At 34.6% G+C, this 15,242-nt stretch overlaps 1 protein-coding gene across 4 annotated transcripts in view; it reads right to left on the bottom strand.

Annotated features, from left to right (window-relative positions):
* LOC113226285 (autophagy-related protein 2 homolog A) overlaps nt 1-14,963 on the bottom strand; it is a 66,270-nt gene extending 51,307 nt beyond the window's left edge. For 2 of the 4 annotated variants that reach the window (XR_003310084.1, XM_026458852.1), the window contains exons 1-10: nt 14,769-14,951; nt 11,693-11,861; nt 10,678-10,824; nt 9,835-9,937; nt 6,056-6,637; nt 4,159-4,313; nt 3,571-3,729; nt 1,773-1,858; nt 1,242-1,426; nt 877-1,043 (exon numbers count right to left, since the gene is read on the bottom strand). Coding sequence is in view for 3 of the 4 variants with exons in the window: in XM_026458852.1 (XP_026314637.1) it covers nt 877-1,043; nt 1,242-1,426; nt 1,773-1,858; nt 3,571-3,729; nt 4,159-4,313; nt 6,056-6,637; nt 9,835-9,937; nt 10,678-10,824; nt 11,693-11,861; nt 14,769-14,936 (1,921 nt within the window). In the remaining variant the exon portion in view is untranslated. Of the gene's footprint in view, nt 1-876; nt 1,044-1,241; nt 1,427-1,772; nt 1,859-3,570; nt 3,730-4,158; nt 4,314-6,055; nt 6,638-9,834; nt 9,938-10,677; nt 10,825-11,692; nt 11,862-14,768 lie in introns of all 4 variants that reach the window. The other 2 variants (XM_026458855.1, XM_026458854.1) reach the window with 2 other exon arrangements.
* Between the last annotated feature and the right edge of the window lie 279 nt (nt 14,964-15,242).

Below are 15,242 nucleotides of genomic sequence, written 5' to 3'. Positions count from 1 at the left end.
GAGGCTAGACGAGCGTAATTTTATAAGAGTTAGGAGTCGCGTTTTTCGACTGAAATTCGACGCCTCGCAAGCCGATTGGCTGTTATGTAAAGTCACCACTTTACAGTTATTGAATGTATTAAGTTATGCACATAAAGAACAATGGCGATATAATGGTTGAAAGAATTCTTTAGCGTCTTCTAGTGTCATAATTACAAATATCAATAAAATAAATTAATTCGATTTTTCAAATTATACTAAAAAGGCTTGTCCAAGTTTGAAAATACAATTCAATATGTGAATTGAACACTAATTCGTATGTAACCTAGACAGATATCTACAACTGTTAATTCCTTATCGTTGAGTGACATCTGACCACCATTAATTACAAATTTGGATTATTTTATCCAATTTTCTTTCATAATCCATTCAATTTTTTAAATTATACTAAAAAAGCCTGTCAAAGTTTGAAAATAAAATTCAATTCACATTTGTCTAATTAGTATGTAACCTAGACAGATATCTCCAACTGTAAATTTCTTAAGGTTTGAGCGACATCTGACTGCCAAGAGATTTTTCAATACCTATCTATAGATAGGTCCAAATTAAGCTAGTTCACGTAATATCAAATTTGACAAACCCAAAACATATTTGACCCATTTGCGATAAGAGATTAACTACTTTATACAAAAAATAAAGTAGATAATTCCTTGTCCAAACATGCCACTCGAAAAAGTGATAAAACTGATATAAAAGTTCCTGATATCAGGGATAGATGGCATGTTTTCACAAAAAAATAATTAATTCCTGAGTTACCAGGTATGGGATGTATTGCCGCGTGACGTCATCACGTCACCATCTTGCAATTATCGAATGATATTAAGTTATGTAACTTACCGACAGATTCAAATCTAATCAAATCGAAGCCCTCCGATATGCCAGTTCCTTGTGAGTACAAACACTCGCGCATTAACAGGCGTCTGATGGACGCCTCGCAAACCGTCTGACTTCCGTGTGACGTCACCTTCTCGCTGCCATCGAGGCTCATTTCGGATGTTATTAGCCTGGTGAAAATAATTATTGATAAGGTATATTACAGGTGAAAAGACGGGACTGAGAGGAGCTACACCATCCAATCTCAAACAAAAAAAAAATGGTACGTAATGGTAAAAAGTGGTAGCAAAATATTTGAGCTTTCAAATATATGTGCAGTTCTGATAAAAGCAACTTATTTCAATCATTTTCGCTTTGAAAAAACATACCTCAAATGATTCTTTCCTGTAGCTCTATCAATAGCCTCATTAGCTGCCTGAAACTCATGCTTCCCGCCCTCGCTGATGATGAAAGGTAGCAGATTTTCGAAGAACTCCTTCGAAGCCCCTTGCATCTTGTACACGCTTGCTGGCGATATACATTCTATGCCCATTGGTGTTGTGGTAAGAATATCCTGCGATATCAAAATAATAAAAACCGGTTTTTGACTTTTGATTTTTATCACGAATTAAGGACGTGGAGTAAACAATAAAATGTAAATCTGTTTTGACCCTGATTACACATTTTTCTCTGTCATGCTGGCAAATCGCCAGGTGAGAGATCAATCTGGACAATGGGAAAAAATCCTATTTACCAGACAAGTCTGACCATCAATCTGACCAACGAGAAGCACTGAACTAAATTAACTCTCCTATATTAGTTCGTTCCCTAAATTATTTCACAGAACCTGAGACCTACCACATAGTGTCAGATTACTTCGCGATTGCTTTCAGGGCCTTCTTTAAAAAGTGAATTTCTACCTTGTGTAATAGCACGCAGGACATTGAAGCGATTCTGAAGCTAATGTGAGAGACTTCTGCAGTCGGATCACCATCGATATGGGGAACTGAAACAATAAACATTCATTATACCTTAACTGCCATAAACAATAAGTTTATATAACACTTGCATGGTTCACTAGAGACCCCCCATCTTCACCAATCAATTACAGATCAAGAATCAAACGCAGAGGACCTGGGTTCGATTCCCGGGCTGAGAGAAATATTTGTGACCTACATTTATTTCTCTCGTGAATTTGGGTGCAATTTGTGGTTGTCTATGTGTGTGTCCATGGCATCCACGATACAGGGTTCCCCTAGTGTGGGCAAAAAAGTGATTTGGCGTCCTCACTACGCAAATCACATGTTAAGAATCGAAATCGTTATCAGAGGGTGCCGTGCAACGATTGCGTTCCTACGATGGCAGGTTAAAAACGTTTAAAATTATTAATTTCAACAAACGTAGAGACACATTGGATATGATTTTTCGATAAAAGATTATCCGTTATAAAATACATTGCTCCTCACTTCATTGCCATTTCAAACTTAAAGTGCCGCATAAGTATCCCCACCACAGAATTAAAGCTCTCTTTTCGACGCTTGCAGGAGAGTAGCGGATCGCAACTTTCCAGTTCTTCAGTTTTTTTTATAATATCAAGTGACGGGGTGAACAAGTCGTGCGCCTGATGGTAAGCTTTATACCTGTCTATAACAGTTACAGTGCCATTCAGAGCTTCAAATCGGAAAGATCTGAGGGGCACTGCGCCCGTCACCTTGACACATAAGTTGACAAGTCCCAAGTGCCTCTAATTTCACCAGCACCCTTACCTTTCAAACCGGAAAGCCAAAATGCTGACATTACTGCTTGGCGGCAGAAATAGTTAAATTGGCAGTACTTCCTTGGACGAACTCTTTCACAAGGACCTCTACTGCTACTCTACTAAGTGTGCGACGTGTTTACCACTGTGGTTAAAGGATTTACCGATTGGCGTAAGGTACTGTTGTCCAGAGTGTTCCAGAAGTATAGGGGGGAAATTAAGTAGATCATTGCGGGGAGGTCCTTTTCGTGCACTCCAGTGCACTAAACAAAGAAGACTTATGAAGAGTGTGACGGGTTTCTGTCTATAATACAGCAAACGTCGGCTGACTTTTTATACTAAGTGATGAGACGAACAAGTCGTGCACCTGGTGGTAAGCGACATGCCGACAGTTGCAGTGCCACTCAGAGCTTTAAACCGCAAAGATCTGAGGGGTACTGCCACTGCACCCGCTACCCTGAGACATTTTATTTTCGTTTTATTTATTAGCAACACTAACATTATATTCACAAGACATTTTTATGTTATTTAACTAGTGTGTTTCCACGTTAAAAACACAACAACTTTAAGTGTTGACGGCAATCTCAAAACAACAGAGACAAATAAATAAAAATTTTCGACGAATAACATACATATAAATTAAATTACATAGTAATAGAATACACTGAAAAGTACCATAGGAATTTAATTAATTTCTTTTCGAGTTCCATTTACTTTTGAAGGAATCGATATTATCACTAAATATATCTAAATCTGGACATTAAGTTGACAAGTCCCATGTGCCTGTAATTTCACCAGCACACTTACCCTTTAAAACCGGCACGCAGTAATGCTCACATTACTGCTTGGCAGCGGAACTAGGTAAGGTGGCAATACTTAATTGGGCGAGTTCTTTCACAAGGAGCTCTACTGCTACTAGACTGCTGTAGTACTGCTATGATATAATGTAATATACCACTGACCTTTCTTATTACGTTTGATCCTGGGTTGCGTGCTTGGCACGTTGACGCTGGAACTCATGCTGGTGCCCATTGAGCTGACGGACGACGAAAAACTCTCCGCCATTTGGTTGCCAACGGATGTCATTGGGTGGAATCTTTCGCTTTCATTGTCACTGTCATCTGCGGAATCACTGAGTATTAAGTAGTGCAAAAATGCTATTTGTTAATCGTTAGAGACACACGACGTCTCTTACGATTTTGGCACTTTAGCGTCTTAGAGCCACACGGTGTCTCTAACGCGTAACTATGTTATCATCCAAATTTGATTCTTTTTTAATTAATAAATATCGTTATAGGGACACCGTGTGTCTCTAGAATGCAAGTACAGTAGGCTACTCGAAGTACTTATTCTACTACTAGGCAGATGAATATCATTGGTTAATTTTAAATTTTAATCTTGCGACTTGGCACCTTTTATGGTGAACGTATGTGTATAATAAAGATTATATTGTATTATGTTCATAGTATATCTTTTTGATAAATAAAGAAGTCGTTTGTTTAAGATATTCATTCAGTAACACATTCAGACAGTAATTTTGTTTTACTCACCAAAGCTGGGTCCAGACCATCCATACATGCCCACGTTGGGCCTGGCGCTCTCTCTCTCTAAGTTTCCCAACAGCTGAGCTTCAATCAGCTGGAAGTCAGCTCGCTTCATCGGCTTACATTGCATATTACCTCCGTTCGGTCTTAATGGAATGTTACTGGAAAAATATTTTCAAAATATGTTCAGGCAACTACAGACTAAGTGAGCTAAAACGATTCCGTAGCTCACAAGCATATACAAAAAATGTTTAACTAAAATAATTTTGGAGAAAAAAGTGCTAGGAAATATACAGGGAAAATCGTTAAGTCTATTCAGGCGATTATTCCATAAATATAAGACATATCACAAACTTTCAAACTGATATCGAGACTGTATTACCTAATGAGTAAATCGACATTAAAAAAAAACTAGAAATATTAAATTTGACCCACTTTTGGTGTCCCAATTTATTTCGTCCCATACAATGAAATGATCCTTATATGAAACGGAGTTGATCAGTACTAAAAAATTGACCAATTTTATTCATTTTTATGGACAAGTCACACTTGACCAAATAATTGACCATGCCATTATAGTTTTATTCAATTAAAAGATAGTTTTATTACATTATTTATAGCCGTTTTGTTATCTGTTAACCTCTTACAGAAGGAAAAATAAAGCGTCTATACGAATGTCATGTTAAATGTAGCGTTTTATGTTAAAATTTAGGATATTTCTAGTTTTATTTAAAAAAGTTATTGATGTCGTTTTACTCATTAGGTAACGGATTTTCGATATCAGTTTAAAGCTTTTTGATAACTCTTATATTTATGGAATACCTGAGCTAGTGAGCTTCAATCCATTACACGTCTCCCACCGGCCTAGTGGAGGTTAGAGACTACACATGTTCTCCAGGGCTGTGAATCTTCTTTGACATGCATGTTTGATCATGATAATTTTATACAATTTACTTCATAACGTTAATTGTAACGATTACACCCTGTATATGTATATCGCACCGTCAACAAAATCTAATTAATAAATAAATAATTTTTGATAATATATTTTGTACATATGTTTAAGAAATTAAAGAACAAAGGCACAAGCACAAATGGACGCAACTTACGATGTGATTCTTAATTAATAAAATACAATAATTGTAAATAAAAAAATAAAATTAATGATATATAATTATAAATCTTATCTACCCGTACAAAAACACAACACGTTTTGAGCGGCCGCCTACAGGCAGAATGTTGAATTATGTAGCTTAAAGCTGTCATTCAATCGTCACATAGACAGTTTGTATGAAGTATTCAAACTTATGTATAACATCAAGCTTATACCATTCATGTAAACAAACAAATATGTATAAACAACCGCTGAAAATATCATTTTTGTAATTAAATATATATTAGACATCATCACATACGTTCTTCTAAACCCAAAGTAACTAAAGCACCTGTGTCATGGAAATCGGGATCAATGACGGTACTACAAATACCTAGACCCGAGACTATACAGAAAAGTTAGTTTCTATATTGACCCGGCCGGGGATCGAACCCGGGACCTCAGAGATGGCGACATCATAAAAACAGGGGGTGTAAGCCACCCGCCCACGGAGGTCTACAAAGTTAGTAATTGTTTAAATATCTTCTTAAGTCCTGACAGGGGCACAACACGTGCCTAATTTTTCCCTCTTATTTGTAATGAAACATTAGTCCATTGTAAGCCCAATCAATTTGTAAAATATCAAACAAATAACTTAGTATAATACAAGACAATATTGTCGTATATTTGATTATACTGCAATATTTCGTCATGAACTTTACAGCTGTGTAAATATCACTCCATTATTTATCATGTGTCCCATCGTAATAAAAGTATGTGCAGTTGTTGTTTTATGGGATGGATATTTACCTTCGGTCTTCTAAATGCGGTTGATTTAAAGCCTCAACGAGCTCAATCAACGTATGTAGCTGCCTCGGTGACAGGAAGAAAACAAAGGAACCCAGCAACATTCTCACTTCGACCTTAGGTCCTTCTATTTCTTCCGAATGCTTTATTTTCAAGGCCAACTCCTGTTGTCCAGTTAACTTAGCAAACAGTATAGGGTCTGGTTGCATAGCCTTTTCTTCAGGCGTTGCCTCTCTTATGAATTCCGTTGGAGGTTTTTCTTCAATTACCTCCTTTATAGGGTCAGGATCAATGGTTGATATTACGCTACGAGTTTCATAGAACACGTCAGATACAGCACTTTGATAGTTTGCCTCTGACGACTCAATTTGTAAGTCTTTATCGACTAGGGAAGCCGACGATTTTTCCATGATGAGACTTCGGGCCATAGTGCGTAATTTTGAAGGGAATTCGTCTGTATAAAGCGTGATACCGTTGAATTTTATTTTTTTGTTTGTATAAGTTGCTACTATGTACGTCTTTGTCTTTTCCGTTTCAGTTACGTCTGGTGACGGCTCCGAGCCCGCTTCGTCAAAATAATCAGTGCTGGAAAGCAGTAAGTTAATAATTGAATGTATTCATTTACTTATTTTAAAGTATATAACCACGGAAGAAAAAAAGAATGGAAGACCAGAACCGATGCCGCTAAAACTCACACATTCTTAATTTCAAACAATACAAAATCTTGATATTGATTGGTCGTAGTTTCAAATTTATAAAGAAATAACAAACTCTGGATTGTTAACATAATTTAAACTTTACCCTGTTGGCATATCGGTGAAAGTTCAATACCATGAATACCTATAGCCTATTATTGTCAGTTACGACGTTTTGATATTATATTGAAATTTCAATCAATTTGCTGTCATGTATCGGTTAGTTGCTGGACGAAGACGCATTGAAGTTATTAATTTAGTTCTCCAAAAAAGAAGCGACCATATTGCAAGGGTGCTTTACCTTCGTTTCTTGTAACAAAAAAATATTTCGATAAACAGAAAATTGAAAATTTATTAAAATAAGACTTTCCGATGTTATGAAATACCACCACCGGTATTTTTGGTGCGGCTATTATTGTTGCACTGCAAAATAGCACAATAAGGCATTTCTCATGGATTTTAGTGAATTTACACGAAAGAATGAAACAACCATACCACACAAAGCGATAATGGCGGATTGAGCTCAGGTAGGTCTTTCGAGACCTATAGTTGGCATGCGTCAGACTCTAACTAACCACTTTTTCTGTATTTATTATTCTGTGTGTAAGTTATACACATATTAAAACGTTACACATTCATGTTGGGTAAGTATTGGCAAAATTGCTTCATTAAATTGGTTGTGCCGGTGAAGTTAAATGGAATACATATAAAATCTAGGGAGTCAATTAACTCTGTTTTGGACCAAAGGAGTGTATTTAATTAATACCTTAACTCTGAACTTATTGCCGAAGAAAAACGTTATACCTAAGCATATATACAACTAATAAGCATTTAATTACTTTATTCAAAATTGTTGTTCGTTTGCTGTATCTAAGATATAAAGATCAAAAACTCAATATAACTATGCATAAAGTAACAATGTAACTAATTATGATTCATTGACAGTTACTTTCCTTTAACGTAGCTATGTCGTCGGTTTGCATTAATTAAGACTACTTCGTTTTTATGTAATACCTAATGTATTATTGTTAACTCTTTTAACTCAAAAATGCTCATAACTTTAGTTTTAGGAAATTGGAAGTTATTGCAATATTACTACGATCTTAAATATAGTTTGCTATCCCGGATTTCAAAAAAAGGAGGAAATCTCCTCCTCTCAATTCGACTGTACTTTTTTTGCGAGTATGTTAAGCGATTACGATTACCATTTGTGAACAGATTTCGATGATTTTTTTTTTCGTGGATAAGGAATACCTCAATAGTGGTCCCGAACAAACTTGAAGAAAATAGTCCAGCACCAAGGGTGGCAATGTAGGTGAGGAATTCGGTTTATTATATTTCACCCATGTTCGATTAACCGATTTCAATAAAAGATTCTTTTTTATAAAAACGTTTCAAGTGGATTTACATACGAACGCTCCACTGCTGGGCACGGATAATTTCTAGAGATAGACTTTTGAAGACATTCGTGCATTTGTAATAAGATGGCGTCATCAATGTATACAGCGTGCTTTCCAATACCTCAAAGACATATCTTACACAATCTGATAGTATTATATCTAATACATAAACTTTGTCAAAGCCGCCTGTGACCATGTGAAGATTATTCTAATCAGCAGAATAGAGGTCAGACAAACACGGAAATAGTGACACTGCGAAATAGTGAATTACATAATACGTGAACTACTGTATAGTTCAGTAAACCTGTACTTTATAGGATAAATTATTACAGAGTATACAAATTTACCGATTACCAGGACTGTCCTTTTCCTAATTTTAAAATTAATAATATTAAAAATTTACAAAAAGAAACCTAGAATAGGTTAACTTATAGCATCGAAATACGTAATATAATCTTAAAGCAGTATACAAGAAAATTAAAGACGATAACTTTCACAAAACTAGAGCATCTATAAAGATTTTTAAACGGGCTGATTTGATAATGATTCTTAATTATTACACAGAATAAAATTGTAATAAAATTTGACTAAGAGGCACTAAGTTTTCGCGGTCTCTCTACAGTGATGGATGTGTTTTATTTAAAAAAATAAATTGCTCTCTGTCTGGTCTGTATGGCACACAGGCGCCTTTGTCTTTGCTAGTTTAAGAATGGAAAAAACAGTAAAAAATAATATTAAAAAAATAAATAAAAAACACCAAGGACCAATTTAAATTTGGAACGTTTTCGTGAATTTTTTTACATAAATTTTAATGACTAATAGCCTTTCCGTCGTTCAAGCTAAACTTACTACACAGGGCAGTGCTACTGGCGACTTAAATCAGATATTTTTCGTTTCGTATGGGGATACTCCGATATGTTATTTATAGCGCTTACGTCGCTTCCGTCAATGTTCAAATGTTGTTACACGTGGGCACATTCCATTATCAAGTCATGTGCATTTTCCATTAAGCCGTAGAGCTAACAGATTGGCCATTATTGTGTTACAAAACAGCAAAAAAAAACAACATTTATCCTATATCATTTCCTGCTTCACGTTAATGAAAATCAACACAAAAACTTGGAAGCACTATAAATTACAAAGCGATAAATTACCACAGTGATAATTGTGAATAGGTTCAGCAGTGGTACATATATGGGTTGATACAGCGACAGATAACAAATGATTACACAAAGAACAGCAACCTAATAGTAATAATTAATTAATGTGTACCCTATGTTTTGAAAACTTTTTATTATTGATACAGAGAACGAACAACATAAAGCAAAATTCCTTCACTATGACTGGACTCGAATCAGAGTCTGTTACTATTCTATGGGCACCTCTCTTAACCAACTGAGCTATAGAGTATTTCCACAAGAAATGTGTGAATGCATCGCAGCAAAATATCTGATATACAATAAATAAATATTGCAAAAAATGTTTACCTGGCAATGCCAAAAAAATTACAAACTTAATGAAATAAAAAAATTACGTTCTTTTGCAGAAACGATTCTACTCGACAAAAGTAATTTTCAAAGTTACATTACAATATACAAAACTACATAAAAAGGCTGTAATTATATGTAAAAATGTGTGAAGTAATTGTGGGTAATATCATTACTGCATAAATAAGTTTGTTACTTACTTTTCTATGTGAATTTCTAATGCTATACCCCTTTCGCCATTCTTAGGAACATGTTCTATCCGTATTTTTGTATTGACGAATTTCACTTTAACTCTACTGAGTACTGAAAAGAACATACAATACTTTAGTAAAATAAGAAATAACATGGAAAATACTTATGTAATACATTGCCCTCCAATACCAGTTTTTTGCAACAAAAACTATCAGCGCCAAAGTGGTGTAACCTGCATTTAATTTTATTGATGCAATATAACTTTAAAAGATACTAAAAACGGACATATTATAATTATTTTATATTTGGAAGTTTTTTTCATGTTTATAAAATATTTAATTAGTAATTTTTTTATACCCAAAAATAACATTTTATTATAAAATAATTAGAAAAAAGATCGAATGTGAGTTACACCACTATTGCGCTGCTAGCCTCTACCATATATTTATATACCATAACATGTCCCAGTTTGTTTTCAATCATCTATACAAACATTTTTTAGTAAGCGCTGGAAAAACAATATAGTTCAGGCACATTCATTGCCACTGACAAAGGCACACTGAGTCCATTACAGGTCAGGGAACTTTTGTACACCATAGCTCCAAAGAAATGAACTGCTTTGAAAGTAAGGCAGGTGTTACTTCTGTGTCGGTAGTCTATAGCTGTTGGCTTTAATAAATAAAGCCTCAAGTCATCAAGAAGTGTCATATTCTGTGAGTTCAATTGATCTGTTGATATTCATAGTTGGCTTTTCAGTTTTCTATTCTTTATACAATATAAAGTTAGTAAAAGTCCTCAGTACAACCAGAATAGTTTCAGTCTATCAATAACTTTATATAAATAAAACTTACTTGAATCTATGGCATGGGCGAACATTTCGATACCCTCGACAGGGTTTGATTCTAGAGTGTTCTGGCCCTCTTCCTCCCGAAGACACTCCTCAGCAAGCTGCATGGATGAGGACATGGAAGACCACATTGACTCCAACATTGAAGATGCTGTGGAATACATAAAGTCACTAATTTCTCTTTTAAGGGATGTTCAGTTCTATTGAATAAGATCTTGGGACTCACAAAAAAGTGTATATCTAAAAATAGTTTATATTTAAGTTATTACAAAGTACAACCTTAAAAATTAGGTTAAGGATTCCGACAAATAGTTTGGAAGTTCAACATCAGGGTTCTTTTATAAAAGTAAAATTCATATTAGAGAATTACTTATAAAAACCTATCAATATTCAAATTTGTAACAGCAAATCTGACCTATATACACTCTGCCCTTCCTGTCATAAACAACGCATTTGCATTTTGGTAACTTTCGAGATATTGGCACCTAAAGTTGCTTTTCCTTTGAATAATTAAATTTAAAACTAAAACTTAACATTAAAACTGAAACTAAACAATGTATAAAAATACCATTTTGCTGATTCCAAATATGTTAATTACTTCCATTTAGGTTTCACAGACAGCCCTCTATGGGCAGCGTTCATGGAAGTGGAGGAAACGGCTACGCACATACAATACTACAATAATCTGGCGTGGCTAACTACAGGGTGAAGTACCTTGGAGTGCCGGGGTCGCTCCCCGAAGTCTTCAGCAAACCCAGGAGGTTGCCGAGATTCCTGGAGGAGATTGCGTGGCACGAGTAAAACCCTGCACCCACCACACACAAAATAGGCGCCTGGACGTGAAGTTCGGACACCGGCCCGTCACACCATACCATACCATGTTAATAACTCAATCTCGCTAAAAATGTCAATAACGTTGTTTATGATAAGGACGGCAGTATTTCCATTAGTCGTGACCCCTCCAAGGATGTAACATGTACATATAAAACATTTATATATATGAAAAGCAATGATCTCACCTGGCTCAGCTCGTACTTTAGGCTGCACTGTGAGGGATAATCCATCAACTTCAACAACGGAATCATCCTTCAGCAATGTAGACCATGGTATGGTAACTGTGATTTTTTCCATGTGACCATCTACTATCTCCAATGGCCAATTCTGCGAGTCTCCCAATTCATTGAGGGCCTAGGATATAACATAGTCACTATATACTTAATTTTTTTAGATATAATGTCACAAAAACTTATAGCTATCATTGTTGTAGTAGCAAGTTACATTTATAATTACCAAAAAATTTCAGTTATACTCGCATGTGACAAAGAAAATATATTAAAAAGAAAATAATATAACCAAATAAAAATGAAGGTAATGCAAAACAGAGGCACAGGAAAACATACAAAGGTAAACCTTGCTAATTACTCTACACAAGAATATTTCTCCGTAATTCATTCAACATGTGATTATTATCAGTCTAATGTGCGCAGTTTAGTACAACAGCTTGTCCACTACTTTAATGAGTTACAGCATGCAATTTATGAAACACACAATGGACCAACTGACATGCACCATAGAAAAAAGAAAAAATACTGCTGAGAAAGTCTGATGCTGTGCTGAGAGCAGTGGCAACATGTGCAGGAATCAATGTCACATTTGACTATACATGCTGTATGAACTACATCATTTGGTTGAATCTAACAATCTAAATTACTTTGTATGTTAAATTATTGTTGAAACATCATCTTTATAGTTCTGAAAACTGTTTATTTTTATTTCTCTGTCATACAACTGCTTGTTTTACTTTAATTAGGTAAAATATTTGTCATTATAATACGTGTAAAGTAAATTCGGTGGAAGACAATGTGTTTGTCATACAGTTGTATAACAAAAACTAGTGCGGGATTAACACCCGCTCTAGTTTTATACAATAACCTCATCTTAAAATGTTCCTAGCTGATTAATGTCATATAGTACTAAGAGACTGTGCAATGAATTGTCTTGAATCTGTGAAGATTTTCATAATAATAATAATTATCGAGTTCGTAGGTTTTCGCGACTGTTACACATAGGAAATGAAACCATTTTTCCAGATTTAAATCGCCTATATTTGTTTTTTTAAACAAACCAGAAGTTTCACAATATCGCCAAAATATAGTATACCTTCTTTCTTGGACCATCTTAATTCTTTTAGTACTAACATCGAATTTACTATAGAACAAGAGAATTGTGGTACTTTAGCTTTCTTAGATGTTTTAATTATAAGAAATCCTAATAACACCTTAGGCCATACTATGGTGATAGGATAGGTACCTCAATGGTAATTCCTATCACCATTTTAGCCAGTTAGCTACTGTGGGCAAATCTTTGTTTCAGAGAGCATATGGTATCTACGGCAGTAATCATCTGGCAGGGGAACTTCAGCATATAAAGCAAGTCATACAATAAGTTGAAGATTCCACACCAATGCCACAGTCGCCGTGTGAAACCACCAGCAGTCGAGCGGAGACCTTCCATTTTACATTACGTGAGAGATGTTACAAACAAAATCAGAAACATCTGTGAAGACCTATTTCAAGCCTCTGAGGAAGATTTTCAGTTCCCGAGACCCGTGAAATGTAATGTGCCCTTACAAAATGCGCGAGTTTATAAGCAAGCTTATAAACTGTGAGTCTGGTTTTTCTTATATTGGACAAATGAAGCGAAGTATTTGTACCCGTGTCAAAGAACATACAGCTGATGTCAAACACCGTCGCATAATCAAGTTTGCAGTCTGCGAGCACGTCATGGATAAACTTACACATTCAATGAAGTTTGACAAACCCCAGGTCCTTGCAAAAGAAGGCCATTATCTCTAAATTAAAAACATCAATTACAACAGGGATGGTTTCTCCATACCACAAGTTAAGGAGTCAGTATTTCCACTGATGAAAAATCCCATACAGACATAAGACTGCAGTACTAATTAATATGTTTTAATTTATTTTAATTTCTAATGTAAATGTAAATTGGAATGTTTCTTTCTAAAATTAAAAATAAGGTATTTAATTAATAACTTTTGTAACTATAGTGAAAAAATAGGGTGGTCAGCATAAATATTAGACATAACTGGTTGATGACTGTACCACCTCAGTCAACCATGACCATGGGACTTCTAAAGGGCCCAAAACGTTGGTTTGTTTGAAAAAACAAATATACACAATTTAAATCCGGAAGAAAGTTTAATATATTAGTAATTGATTCATAGTTTGCATATTACTTAAAGTAGCTATAGCAAATGTCAATCTTGATTACTTCAATAGCTCAAAAAACTAATCATGGTAGGTATTTAAGAAGAATTAAATTTATTACTACCTACATTTCTTTATTTAAAAAAATATTTAATTCAATTACAGATAATGAAACATATCATGATAAATAGCACACAGATGTATCAAAAAAGAAATGATAAAATCATAAGTTGTTTGTGAACCACTTTAATTAATTACAAAATGAAAATTATATTAGCTGTATAAAACAGTAGTTTTGTTATCATTAAGAATGTTAGTTTTTATATTTCTTTATTGTAATAGCATTTGGAAGTTAAAAGACTTATTCATTATACCCTTGCATATTAATTTAAAATTAAATCTGAATAAATGTGGGTATATCAAATTTTTTATTTTATATTATTATATTTTAAAGTTGCAATGTTCAGTAATTAACGTGAAACTACTTATTTACATTGTGAAGTATGGTTTTTTTTTTTAAATTGGTTTCCAACAGCCATACTTGATGCTAAGAAATTATACACAACATGTGGTAATTACCAGTTTACATACAACTCTGTTTAGATAGTGAAAAATTCGGGAGGTGCAAAAAAGTATCAAAAAACTAATAATGCAGCATGGCAATTCAATCTCAAATTACATGATCACAATATTTTGTACAAAGGTTTTCTTTGTTTAGTTAAACTAAACACGTGTTATTAATATTTTATTGCGCATATAAAATTGGCAAGGGCGGGTACCCTCCCTACGACAAAACATAATATAACACGTGAAAACTTAAGAACACTTTTCTTTCAAAGTAGGAAGTGTAGTAAAGTGATTTATTTACCTCGCAGTCAAGGCTGACATCCGAAACGGTCCCAGTTCCATTGTATAAGTCTACACTCAGCTGATCGAGAGTTAGTTTTTCTTCAAGGAACTTGCCGAGATACCGCTGTAGAAGATATCTACACGCTCTTTTCTTGATGCTCTCGGACCATGGCAGATACCACAACATCTTCAAAGCCTTGTAAAGATCATCACACTAGAATTTTTGCTTTTGTGCGTAATGACTATTGCGATTTGCGTGTGATTGACTTGTGAACGTAAATAAACATCACGTTTCTTTTCACGTTATCGTTTAGAACTGTCAATTCATATTTATATTTTTTACCATATTAATTCACTTTGCTAAAATATTACCTAATCAATTTTTTTTTTACAAATTATGCGCAACTTTCACGGACAATGCCTTGGAAGAAAAGGGTAGAATATTATAAAATTTTTGTAATGTAAGGTAGCAATGGAACGACACTACGTTCTA

This window comes from Hyposmocoma kahamanoa, unplaced genomic scaffold (genome assembly GCF_003589595.1).
Source record: "Hyposmocoma kahamanoa isolate Upper Pololo Valley unplaced genomic scaffold, ASM358959v1 187, whole genome shotgun sequence".
Lineage (NCBI taxonomy): Eukaryota > Metazoa > Arthropoda > Insecta > Lepidoptera > Cosmopterigidae > Hyposmocoma > Hyposmocoma kahamanoa.
This window is presented reverse-complemented; position numbering and strand designations above follow the sequence as displayed.